This window comes from Grammomys surdaster, unplaced genomic scaffold (genome assembly GCF_004785775.1).
Source record: "Grammomys surdaster isolate TR1022 unplaced genomic scaffold, NIH_TR_1.0 213, whole genome shotgun sequence".
In the NCBI taxonomy this organism is placed as follows: Eukaryota; Metazoa; Chordata; class Mammalia; order Rodentia; family Muridae; genus Grammomys; species Grammomys surdaster.
Window position 1 is genome coordinate 2,765,587 of NW_021604658.1, and position 13,471 is coordinate 2,779,057.

Consider the following 13,471-nt stretch of genomic DNA (forward strand, 5'->3'; position numbering starts at 1 on the left):
CAGAGGCATGAGAATTCTCCAAAGCTCACAGGCTTGCTAGCCTGGTCCGCATCATCAAACAACAAAAAAGACCCTGTCTCAAACAAGGTGGATGGTGATGATTGACACGAGTTTGCCCTTTGACCTCCACACACGCCATGGCATGTGCATAACCAGAACTCGTACACAGGAACATGCACACACCCAAAGACTAAGAAATATTTTGTATCAGTTTTAAACAGAACTTTATCATATTAAAAGAAGAAAGCAATCTTTCTAGTGATAGAGGCTGTAATAGAAACAACAGATCTTGAAAATATACAATCTAGAAAAAAGTTATTTTAAAAGAAAATTTAAAAACACAACTATTTCCTCAGAACTAAGAAATGGCCAATTAATTTGCTGATGTGTCCATCTGGCTACACCTCTGTGGGGATATCAGTCTCTCTACAACGCATTCCCAACAGTAACAAGGATCACTGTTGGGTATCTAGTTTCAAGACAAGAAGTTTCTGCATCTTCTTCGATTGAACAGTCAATCAAATGCCTCAGGTTTCAGACTCACAAGAACCACCTTTTCTGTGTATGCTTGTGCGTGCATGTAGGTGTGCATTTCCATATGTGAGTTGGGAGTGGGTGTGGAAGAGGTCAGCTTTGAGTGTTTCACAGGTGCCATCAAACTTGTTTTCTAGAGACAGGCTCTCTCACACTCCTGAACTTGTCAAGTAGGGTAGACTAGCTGGCCAGTAAGCCTCAGGGATGTGTCTGGCTCTGCCTCCACAGTACTGAGGTTACAACAAGCATGCCACCACATCTGGTATTCTTTACCTATGTTCTGGGGATAGAACTCAGGTCTTCATGTTTGCAAAACAAGCATTTTACCCACTGAGCTATCTCAGCTATTCCCCTGCCCCCTCAGAGCCACCTTTTTTATTTGTGCATTTACAATTTTTGTTTTGTTTTTGAGACAAAGACTTGCTTTGAAACTCAAACTAGTTTTTAACTTGTGACCCTCCTACCTTAGCCTCAAGAGTACTAGGATTACAGGCATGCCCTGCTAAAGTGTTAACTTGAAAAAAAAAAGATATTTGTGTGTAGATGTTGGTGTGTGTAGGAGAATATGTATGTAAGAGCAGGAGCCCAAAGGGTCCAGAAGTATTATTATTATTATTATTATTATCATTATCACTACAGGGTCTCAGCTATGTAGCTCTGGCAGTCCTGGAATTCACTGTGCAGAGCAGGCTGACCAAGAAATCACAGAGCTCCACCTTCCTCTGCATGTACCACTAAGCATTTATAAGAAGGTCCATTTATAGGAAGTTGTAAACCACCTAACTTGAGTGCTGGGAACCAAACTTAGGTTCCCTAGAAGAGCACAGAGCACTTTTAACCTGAGTCATCTCTCCAGCCCCAATTACAGGTTTTTATGGAGGATTGAGAGCTGCAGATGCCAGGTGACTCCGTGATTTGGACTTCCTGGGTAATCAGCAGAATGTAGAACGCTAGTGCTCTCGGCTGGGAAGAGACAACAGACGAAGAGGGAACCTTGTCACACATCCTTGGCTCTCACCGCCTCCACGCTATCTAGGATGGGACTACCTTTATGCTTGGAAGTCACCGTGCGTTGATTAAACAGTGAAGTGGAAGGTTCACAATTGAGAAGACACTAATAAGGCCACTCAGAAGAAGTAACAGCATGGCCCTTCACTTTAATCCCAAGGGTACTCAGCTAAACATGGGCTGGATTTGTGTACAACTATGAGACTGTGTAAAGTTGTACTTCTCAGAACAACTTCTTACAATCTTCCATATTGCAATAAACCCCAAATTCCTTACAACCACATATTCATTTTTTGATAAATGAGTACATTACCACAAGAAAGAATTCCCAATTCCAGAAAAAATATTGAAATTGGGCAAAGCTGCAAAGTACTAAAGGGAAAATTATTAGAACCATATGATCTGACCATATGTTCCTGCAGGCATTTATAACCAAAGTAAACATTGAAATTTGTCATGAATGGGTCACTTTTGAGAGGAAGGCAGCAGGGAAAGCTTCATGTTTTAGCTGAGTCTTTCATATAAAGTGTCGAATGGTGGATATTATCATAGAACTTGCTATGTTTGTTTTAAACAGGCAAAGAGAGTTTAAGTGGATCCACTGAGTTTTGAAAACAGGGACATAATAGCTATAAGAAACGCATGGAATTTGCATGGAATGTAGCGGTATATTTCAGGGTACACACAGGACTTGGGGTAAATACATATTAGTCACTTCTAGCCAACATTAGAGACAGATACTAGCAGGATAGAAAGGAACATGAAGAACATTCTGGAAATCAGTTGTGGAACCACAACAGGCAGTAAACAATGTGCCAAGTCCACACAAAGAGGATGAGGTCATTTGTATATAAGCATTACCATTGTTTTCTCAGAACAGCTGCTCAGACCCCCTCTCTTTTATGCTGAGCTGTCTCTATGAGTTACTGCTCATCCTCTTCCCAGGTTGAGCCTGCTAACTCAGGAGTGGATTCTCATGCCTTTGGAGCAGATTTTGCAGTCATTATCAGGAACAGATGGATCAATGCCTTGTCTATGCCAGCATGGTGTAGATATTTGCACATTTGTTTGTTTTGTATAAGCTGAACTTGAGATTTTGTCTTGGTTTTTAATTAGAAATTCTTAAGATGGTGAAATTTTTCTTAAAAAGATGTAATTTTACTTGTATAGGTGTTTTGCCTGCATTGCCTCTGCATTGTACCACGTGTATGCTTGGTCCTCATGGAGGCTGAAGAGAGTGTTGGTTCCCTTGGAACTGAAGTTATAGACAGCTTTGAGCTGCCATGTGGGTACAGGGAATTGAACCCAGGTCCTTTGGAAGAGCAGCCAGTGCTTGAAACCCAGTTCTTCAGACCAGTGGAAATTATTTTTAAAAATAATTTCAATATTGCTTTTCAGTCCAGAATTCCCATGAAAGTAAAAAAAGAGGACTTAGTCACTTAAAGATGTCAGAAAACCATAAGCAATTTAGCAATTAATTTACCTTCGCTCTTCAGGAGAGCCCAACAAGCTGCCAACATCATTCTCTTCTGCTCCATACTGACTCATTCAAGCTATGACAAAGGGGTTTTGTTAAATCTAGTCTAGCTAGCATTTAGGAACACTTTAGATTTTTATCAGCCCAATAGTCTCAGACAAAGCTTTAAGACTATCCCTGAAAATAAGGTTAAATATGATTAAGAAAAGGCATATCACAGAAATAATCATATTAATTTTCTTTAAAAGTAGTTCTGATTGGACATAGGTTTCTTGTTATGAGACAGGCTGGCCTTGCAATCTGGGGTTCAAGTGATTTTTGTTTTGTTGTTGTTGTTTTGCCTCAGGCTCCTAAGCAGTTAGCAATATAAGCAGGTACCTTTGTACCCCACAGTAATCTGTTAAGGTGTGTTTATAGATGTTTGTTAATTAATCAGAAGATAACCCTAATCGTGATAATAGTAAAACAGGCAGACATATATCACTAAAATTTATTGTTAACAATATATTGCTTGTCACAATAAATTACAGCTATATGCCACTGCAAAGAACGTGATGGTGTCTTTATAATTAGTCTATCAGCTCATTCACTTTTTGGTTATCTGTAATTGTAGTTTTCCCCAACAGTGGTTTGAGAAAGTCAACATGAGGTAAATTATGTTAAAAACAATATGGTGCAGGGCTGTGATATGACTTTGGTCTAAGCATCAAGTCTTTCTGGACCTTGGTTATCTCATGTTTAATATAATAAAGTATCACGTGTGTTACTAGCTCTGGCTGTTGAGATAACCAAACAAGCCAAGGCCATGAAAGCCAGCCAGCACACTCTGCTCAGCAGCTCCTGGGGAAGGGCTCCAGGTCAGCTATTCATTCTCTTGTTTTTCCACAAAAACTTTCTGGAGATGGCCTACAAGATCAGAAGGCAGAATCAGGAAAAACAGTGCATATTGTATTGGATTCAAGAAGATACTGCAAGACTGTAAGCACTGTATTCAATTAAAAAAATACAGGAAATAAGTTAAGGGCTGGTGAGCTGGCTCAGTAGGTGAAGGCACTTGTTGCTAAGTCTGACAACCCAAGTTTGATCTCAGGACCCACATGGTGGAAGGCTAGAGCTAACTCTTGTAAGTTGTCCTTGAACCTCTGCACTCCTGATGAGACACACACAGGTAAAATATGCAGCAAAGCAATTAAAAAAGAAAATTTGTTAAGATGTTTCCTATGCTAAAAAATTTGTCTACAGACCTAGCATAATCTTAATGCACACTGACTGATGTACGCCACACTCACCAAAGCAGTGCTCTGCACCGTGTCCACATTGTAGTCTTCACCATGTTCACTTCTATGGGAACTATGATGTAAATTCCTGGTGGAAATGATCCTTTTTTAAATTTATCTTTGATATCCTGTGTATAGCATAGCTCTAGATGCAAAGTAGACTCTCAGAGTATGTTAGATGGATGAGTGGAGGGATAAATGGCAGTCATTTAAAGACCTATTCTTTTTTTTTCTTTTTTGTTTTTCTTTGTTTTGTTTTTGAAGAGAGAGTTTCTCTTTGTAACTCTGGTTTTCCTGGAACTCACTCTGTAGACCAAACTGGCCTCAAACTTACAGAGAACAGCCTGCCTCTGCCTCCTGAGTGCTGGGATTAAAGGTACCACCACTGCCTAGCCTAAAGCTTTTTTTTTTTTTTTTTTTGGTTGTTTGAGACAGGGTTTCTCTGTGTGTGGCCTATTCTTATTTTAGGAGAAGAGTCACAATATGCAAGACAGTTAATTGCATATCATAAATTAAATAATGAATTGCATATTATGTTTTAAATATACAAAATATGACAAACAAATTCTTTCTTTGGATGTAAGTAAGCAAGAAAAATTAATTTTGTTTCAGGGTAGTAATGGGATGCAAGGCTTTTCCAAAAGGCTGATATCATAGCTAATCAATTAGTTGAAATCCAATTCATATTTCAGAATTCAACTACATCAGACTAATGCTGCTTATCTCCAACAAAACTGCAAGAACCCAGCATTCTTTTGTATTTAAATTTGATAAGGATACATCCTTCATTGTAAAGAACATTCTGGCCCACATTAAAGAGATAATGGTCTAATAATACGACTTGAGAAAGAGTGGGAGAATTAAATGTTAGGATAAAAATTGGGGAAAAAGAGTCTAGAAGTCAGCCAAACAAAGTCAGCCCGAGTGAGGGCCAAGCAACGCGTTATTACGAGTGCTCCACTCAAGCTGGGCGTGGCAACGCGTGCCTATCCGTCCTGCACTTGGTACAAAGCAGCAGCAGCTCAGGGGTTTCAGCTATATATCAAACTTAAAGCCATCCTGAGCTGCACGAGACCATGTCCAAAACTACAAAACAATAGAAGAAAGGGCTCCTTTCAATCCATTTAATCAGCAAATATAACATTAGGGAAAACAAAAACACTGACAGCAGTAATGAATAAAATCTTGGGCTGGAGAGATGGCTCAGTGGCTAAAAGCACTGGCTGCTCTTCCACAGGATCTGAGTTCTAGTTCCAGCACACATGTCGGTCTGTCTGTATCTATACGCATAACTTTTACTGGTTTTGATGGCTGGATACTGAACCTAGGGCTTCACACATACTCAGCATGGGCTCTACCACTGAGCTACACACAGCTCTGAAAATACCTACATACCTGCAATCTCAGCACTTGGGAGGCTGAGACAGGAAGATCCTGTATTCAAGCCTAAGAATAATTTAGTGATATTATATCTCAATAAATAAATAAATTAAATGTGCTAAAAGTATTAATTGTTAAAAAATATTCCTTTAGTCAGTATGTCTGTTAGATTTTCAATTATTTATATCTGGAAAAAGCAAATTTTATGTAACTTTTTTCTTTCTAATGCAATGAAACTTGTTTATTAGAGTGGAATTTGTTTAAGATTTACTCCAAGAGCATTGAGTTACTAAAAGGTGGACTTACCAATAAGATGATCCAATATCTCAAATCCTATTGACATTATAACAAAGATTCAAAGTGAGACACAGCAAGCCAGGCTACTAATAGTCCCGTCAAATGAAACGTTGCTAAACAACTCTAAAAAAAGACATGGCAAGCCAGGCAGGGTGGCACATGTCTTTAATCTCATGAGAGGCAGAGGCAGACAGAGCTCTGTGAGTTTGAGGTCAGCCTGTTCTACAAAGCAAGTCCAGAACTACCAGGGCTATTGAAAAACCACAAAAAAAATAAATAAATAAAAAATTTAATAAATAAAATTAAATCATTTAGGTCTAGTGGGTCATAGCATTAGTCACTTTTGTTCTAAATACCCTTTCTTTGATGTTGTTTCATAGTATGGATATTTCACAAGAAAGTTTTAGCTTCTTTAAGCATTCACTGTCTGATATGGCCTTAATATTTCATTATAAGTACTTCTTTGCAAAACATATCAGTGCCTTTCCCTATGCAGATACCCAACAGTACTAAAAATTCATAAAAAACAAATTTCTTTGTAGCTCACTGAGAAAGCCAAGATGAAAGAGAACTGTGTGGCAATCCAATATAAAAATCACACCATTAACTTCTGATAGCTACAACAGCCAGGTCTTCAACTGATGTTACAGCAAGCACTTTGCACAGAGACATTTATAAGGAATCCTAAAAGATTACTTTGAATGTGCTTTATTATAAGCAGAAAACATGGCAAAGCCCTATTTTAGAAAAATGTGGGAATGGCTCCTTTTAAATAATTAATGTATTGAATATAAAGATCAAAAGACGAGAAGTAAAGCCTTATGTAAACACAGAAACAGTACTCAATTTCAAAACCGTGTAATAATAAAATGTACAGTAGGAGTGCAGGTGAGAAGTCTACATAATTTGAGAAGGCTTTAAGTGGCTCTTCAGCTACTGAGTCATAAATATACTCTTTAAATTCTACCTTTCATGAACTAAGGCCATTCTCCAACTAGCTGTTGTTCATGGTGCAAGGCTATGTGCTGTATATACTTTCAATCTTTGGATAAATGCAATGCTAAATAACCACTTCAGATGTATTAAACATTTACAACAAACTATGTGATAATTTCTACTACATATTTCAAGTTTGGAAAATAAACCAGACAAAGACTTTTCCCTTTGGTCTCTAACAGATCTTTATTGTCAGTTGATCTGTCCGTAGTTGGGGAAGGCATCACAGAAGCCAGGGTGCTCTGCAGAGGCATAGGTGACCTCACTAATGATTGTGACTTAACAGGTGCTAGGTACGCTTCGACATGACTTTATTTATTTACATTGGTGTTTTGGTTGCATGTATATCTGTGACAGCACGTCAGAATCTCTGGAACAGGAGTTACAGACAGTTGTGAACAGCCACATAGGTGGTGGGAATTGAACTCAGGTCCTCTAGAAGAGCAGCCAGTGATCTTAACTGTTGAGCCATCTCTCCTGCTCCCTTAAGGGACTTCCTAAATTTCAACTCAAAAAGCATCTTTTGTTATCACTAGTAAGAATGATCTATCTCCTACTCTCAAAAGGCCCGTAGTTTATTTTTTTGGATGATCACCCTGAGGTGACTGCATGATCTATTGTATTAAAAAGTTTAAACATTTGTTTATATACTGACAACTTGTGGAATACCTCTGTGAACTACTTAATAACATGCAAAGTATTAGCTTTTGGGAAAAAAAATGTATGGAAAAAGATGGTATGGTAGTCTGCCTAGGAATAGCCCCCACAGACTCACATGTTTGAATGCTGAGCCTATAGAGAGTGGCACTACTAGGAGGCGTGGTCTTGTTGGAGGAAATGGGGGTGGGCTCTGGGGTCTCCTATGCTTAAGCTATGCCAGTGTGGTACAGTCTCCTTCTGTTGCCTGTGGATCAAGATGTAGAACTCTCAGCTCTTCCAGCATCATGTCTGCCTGAATGCTAACACGCTTCCCACCATGATGATAATGTAGTAAACCTCTGAACCTGTTAGCCAGCCCCAATTAAATGTTGTCCTTTATAGGAGTTGCTGAGGTCATGATGTTACTTCCAGCAATAAAACCCAAACTAAGAGCAATGCTATTTGTGATTAAGTTAGGTGCCTGACTGTAAAATGATTTGCTTGATATTTTCATGTAGTTTAATGATTTCTCTAAAGGCAATTTCAAGCTGGGCGTAATACAGCAAAATGGGAAGTAAACATGGGACTGCCATAGTGGAATATATGAAACCCTGTCTCAAAACCAAAGCCAAAGCACCCAACCAAACAATAAAAAGGGGAGGAGGAGGTGTGGGCAAACTCCAAAGACATAAAAAAATGTTTAAACTGTATCAGTTAAAACAAATCTTCATTTTCCTAAGTTACTGCACATACTTACGTTCCCAGAATGTAGATAAGTCATCTGACCTTTTCCACATAATGATTCACTTTGTTGTAAGTATTTTGGAACAAAAATGACTCAGAAAAAAATACCAACAGATTTTCTTTTCTTTTTTTTTAAAAAAAGATTTATTTATTTTATGTATGAATACACTGTATCTGCCTTCATGCACACCTGAAGAGGGCATCAGTTCCCATTACAGACGGTTGTGAGCCACCATGTGGTTGCTGGGAATTAAACTCAGGACCTCTGGAAGAGCAGTCAGTGTGCTCTTAACCACTGAGCCGTCTCCCCAGCCCCCAGATTTTCTTTAAATTGCCTAAAGAGATTTGCAAGCCTTTATAGTATTAAAGTCTATATTTTATAAATGAAACGAATTCCATGAAAGGCACAGTGCTGCAATATAAATAGCACGTCAGAGACACAACCAGGGACAGAGGCTGTGTTTTCGTCTTCTACCATGAATTTCTTCCAGGACCAGACTACTACCCCTATCTAAGATTTAAGATTCTTAACAGGAAAAATGGTTTCTCTTTTTCAAAACAATGTAGAAATCACCTTCTAAATCCACAGAAACACTCCTTACTTGGTAAGCCGTTAATTCAAATTTCATGTATCAAATCTAAATGCTATTAAAATGAAAGCAAACACATGCATATTAATAATTCACTTATTCAAATGAACATAGAAATATAATTACTGGGAATTTTGACTTGATAATACACCACAAAGAGTAGTTGAACAGCTGATAAAATTTTAGTTCAGTCTGGAGACAGCTTAAAGCTAGAACCCCTGCTTAGCATACAAAGCCCTGGGTTTGATCTCCAGATACACATACACACATGTTGTAGGATATTTAATCACATTTGAACCCTGAGATCATGTTATTTATGAAAAAGCCTTATTTGTAGTTGTGGTGTGGCTCAGTCCTTAGTACACATTTTTAATTCCTCTGGCTGGAATACAGACATGCCCTTAGGACACACCTTTAGTCACAAATAATGAAAGTTATTTTGTAGAAGGAAGCACCCAAGTTTGAAAATGATGTCTAACTGAGTAGCAGACAAGGTTATGAACCAGAGAAGACTTTGACAGAATAGGATATGCAGAACTCTCATGACGAAGAAGGGGAAACTACTTACCAGAGCAGTGCAGAGAGGAAGCAGCCAGGCAGTTTTACCAGGAGAGTTTTACAGAGACAGACTGAAGAGAGAACAAGCTAGACACAGGTGAAGATAGAACGAGCTAGAAAATGAGGAGCCAGAAGATTAGAACATATCACCAAAGTTAATATGAGGCCAAGCAGAGCGATTCAGGAGAGACAGAGAGAGAAGCCTGATTAAATCAGTCAGCTTGGAGAGGAGTCTGAGCCAGAACAGTGAGTTGAATCAGTCAGCCAGAGCTCAGAAAGAACAAGAAAGGGTGAGCTTATTCAGCAGTAAGTGTCAGAGGCTGAAAACATTCTAGTTCTAGATAAAATTGTACAGAGGCTAGAAGCTTCCAAGACTAGGTTAGCAGCCAGAGGTTGTAAGCCTCTGAGACAGCATTACAACAGGAGAATAAAAGTTACAATTACATGCATACCACACTTTCTCAATTCAAATCACCATTAAAAGTCTAAATGTCCATTCTTTGGGTGTGTGTGGGGGGAATCTGTAGTTTTGGAATGTCAGAGATGACCATCTTTTATAAACATTTTTGATCAGACATAGTTTCACTCAAAATTCACAGTAGATTCTTGTTCTTTAAGGGAGCATTATTTCAGGGTCTGTTTTATGTGTGTATATGTAACATTTACTTATTTATTAAATGTGCATACCAAATGTTCTTTTCTTTTTTCTTTTTTAGTTTTTTCAAGACAGAATTTCTCTGTATAGTCCTGGCTGTCTTGGAGCTTACTATGTAGGATGGCCTGGAACTCATAGAGATCTGCCTGCCTCTGCCCTGAGTGCTGGGATTAAAGACATGTGCCACCACTGCCCGGCAAGTTTTCTGTCTTAATAGTTATAGAATTAAAACTTTAGATTAGAATGTATGTGTCTTAGTTAGGGTTTCTATTCCTGCATAAAACATCATGACCAAGAAGCAAGTTGGGGAGGAAAGAGTTATTCAGCTTACACTTCCACATTGCTGTTCATCACCAAAGGAAGTCAGGACTGGAACTCAAGCAGGTCAGGAAGTAGGAGCTGATGCAGAGGCCATGGAGGGATATTACTTGCTGGCTTGTTTCCTCTGCCTTGCTCAGTTGCTTTCTTATAGAACTCAAGACTTCCAGCCCAGGGATGGCACCACCTACAATGGGCCCCCTACCCTTGATCACTAATTGAGAAAATGCCTTACAGCTGGATCTCATGGAGGCATTTCTTCAAGAGAGGCTCCTTTCTCTGTGATAACTCCAGCTTGTGTCAAGTTGACACACAAAACCAGCCAGTACAGTATGTCTTTGGTATTGCTAGGATCTGTGGATTATTTATTTGTATATGGAGGCCAGAGGTTGAAGCACATCATTTTCTATGAGAACAGTAGAGTGAAATAATTAGAACTGATATTTGGAATATTCCAAATGGCATTCTATAACTGCATATAATTTTGTTTCTGGTATTTTAGTTTTAGCAAGCAAACAAACAAAAAACCCAATTTCAATTAAATATGCATGTTCTTTCCTTTAACTTTTCTAATAAAGTAGTTTTAAACATTTTTTTTTCTTTTGACTTTAAAACAGGGTTTCATTCTGCAGCCCTGGCTGGCTGTAAACCTGTCTTGCTTGTGCTTGGACAGTAGCTGTGTGATCTATGCCTGATCTAAGAAGGCTAATGAAACAGCAAATTTCTGGAGACAAACTATGATTTTTAAAAAACATAGTCTGTGAATTAAAATACAGTGACATATGGCTAAAACGTGGCTTGATTTAACTGAGATTAATCTTTGTGTATCAGTATAAAAACACACTAAGTGAACTTCAAAATATGAGTAATAGTGTGAGGCTGGAAGTGTCTCAGGAAACTAAATATTAGAGAAAAGTACTTTGTATAGATTACTTAGAACTCTAGAATAAAACTTATATTTCTAAAATAACATACTTAGAATCTAATAATGAATTAAAATGAAAAATATATCTAAAGAATTAAAATTATAATATTTGTCCAGTGTACAAATTATTATTTACACAACAAGGCTTAACAAAAGGCTGCCAGCATCACCTAACACCAGGGAGCCCTCCCTACGGCTTACAGGCCCCCGTGTCTATTCACGAGTCTCCCCAGCTCTGACCCACTTATACAAGTTGTCAGCTCTGCTCTCTTCCACTGGTGTGACTCCTCCATTCAACTATGTGTCCATGCAACCCTCGACTTTCACGTCTGCCCAAATCCAGTTACAGTTCAAAAAACTCTTCAGTTGAAAAACAATCTGAACTACTACTGGATCCATCGGTTTCAACTAGTTCACTGTTTTCTTCGTCAGTATCGACAGGATCAAAAAGTTCAGGTGTGAAACACACAGAATCGTCTTCCACTTCTGTTTCAACAGCTTTACTTGAGCTGGAACAGTTGGTGTCTTCAGTATCCTGAGACAATTCAGTATCCGGGTGTGGGTCTTTCTCAGAGAAGAACATCTGTTTGGAATGGTTCTCAGCAGTAGTGTCAACCTTCACTGATGAAATTATGACTTCTGACTGAGGGCAAGGTGCCAATGATGTGTTTGCTGTTTCATTTGAAGACACACATTTACTTGTGAGTGGCAAAGCAGTGTTATTGGAGGTGGAAGAACCAGAGCCATGATTCTTTGATAACTTGAGTCCAGGTGTGCAATTTTTAACTTTCCTAGTGAAATGCCGTCTCAAAGAATTAAAGATAGGCCAGTTGACTGGCTCTGTTTGCTTTCCAAAAGTTGGGCTTGAAGATCGGGAAATCTCTTTTTTTTCTGTTTTTATTGTCTGAACAGATTCTTCTCTTAGTCCTGGATCACCTAAGAATACAAAAATTTATACTGTCAACTCTGTGGTGCTAGGTAACATTAACTGTTATTTTAAAGTATTTATTTTAGTTTAGTTTTTGTTTGGAACAGACTCACTGTGTAGCCCTGGCCATCTTGGAACTCTGTCTGTAGAAAAGGCCAGCCTTGAACTCATAGAGATCATAGAGGTCCCTGCCTCTTAAGTGCTGGGATTAAAGGCGTGCACCACCACCGCCAGACCCAAAGTGTTTTTTATTAGAAATATTTTTTAATAACAGTAGTTCAGTACTTACCACCACTTTCATCTTAGAATTTTAAGGAGAGAATGTTAATCCTGAAGAGAACTGTGGATCTCCAGTATTTCCTGTTCAGAGTTATAATGTTCTTTGCAAATGATCATATAAACACAATGGAGACCACAACACTGCACAAGAAGTGGAAGGATAAAAAGGAAGAGGAAGATGAACAGGCCCCTGACTGGGAAAGCCCTTCAGTTTAGAGCAATGCCTTAGCATGTGCCAGACTCCAGCACTGAAGGGGGTTAAGAGAAAAAGGAGAAATCTGCCTCAAAAATCCACTAATTAGTGACCAGGAAAACCTGCCAAGGCTAACCTTCTTAGTCAAAAAATAAGGACAATGATACTTGTAAATTATGTGTGCTATTTGTCAAATTATAGAGCTGGTCAGCATGTAAGACCAGAAGTGGACCCTAGGTTTCCTGACTACTACTATAACAGCCTTGAAGTAATTTTGATACTTATTTAAAGGCACATAGCACAGAATATTTGAATAGGTATGTTAAGCTACACTAATATACAAATTAAAATTATATCCAGTCACCAGAATCTGTCAGTTTTTGCTTTTTGTTTTTTTCCCCTGTTACATGTCAGATAGCAAATATTTTAGGTTTTGTGGTTACTTCAACTACTGAAGTGGGTTATTCTGGAATTAAAACATAATTACTTAACTCTGTTGTTTATTTTTTTTGTATTATGTAAAAGCAAATGAATAGTTGCATTAAACTTCAAACATAACACAAGCCAACAGGATGGGCCAGGGTTCACCAATCCCTGATACAGACCATGCTTTCTAATACTTTATAACATTACTTTTTATCATTTAGAACAAATGACTGACATCTCAGGTTCA

At 38.4% G+C, this 13,471-nt stretch overlaps 1 protein-coding gene across 1 annotated transcript in view; it reads right to left on the reverse strand.

The window, feature by feature from the left end:
* Nucleotides 1–11,563: 11,563 nt before the first annotated feature.
* Brip1 (BRCA1 interacting protein C-terminal helicase 1) overlaps nucleotides 11,564–13,471 on the reverse strand; it is a 128,134-nt gene continuing 126,226 nt past the window's right edge. The window contains 2 exon segments of the mRNA XM_028772447.1: nucleotides 11,564–11,726; nucleotides 11,728–12,334. Of these exon segments, the coding sequence (XP_028628280.1) occupies nucleotides 11,612–11,726; nucleotides 11,728–12,334 (722 nt within the window). The 3' untranslated portion in view covers nucleotides 11,564–11,611.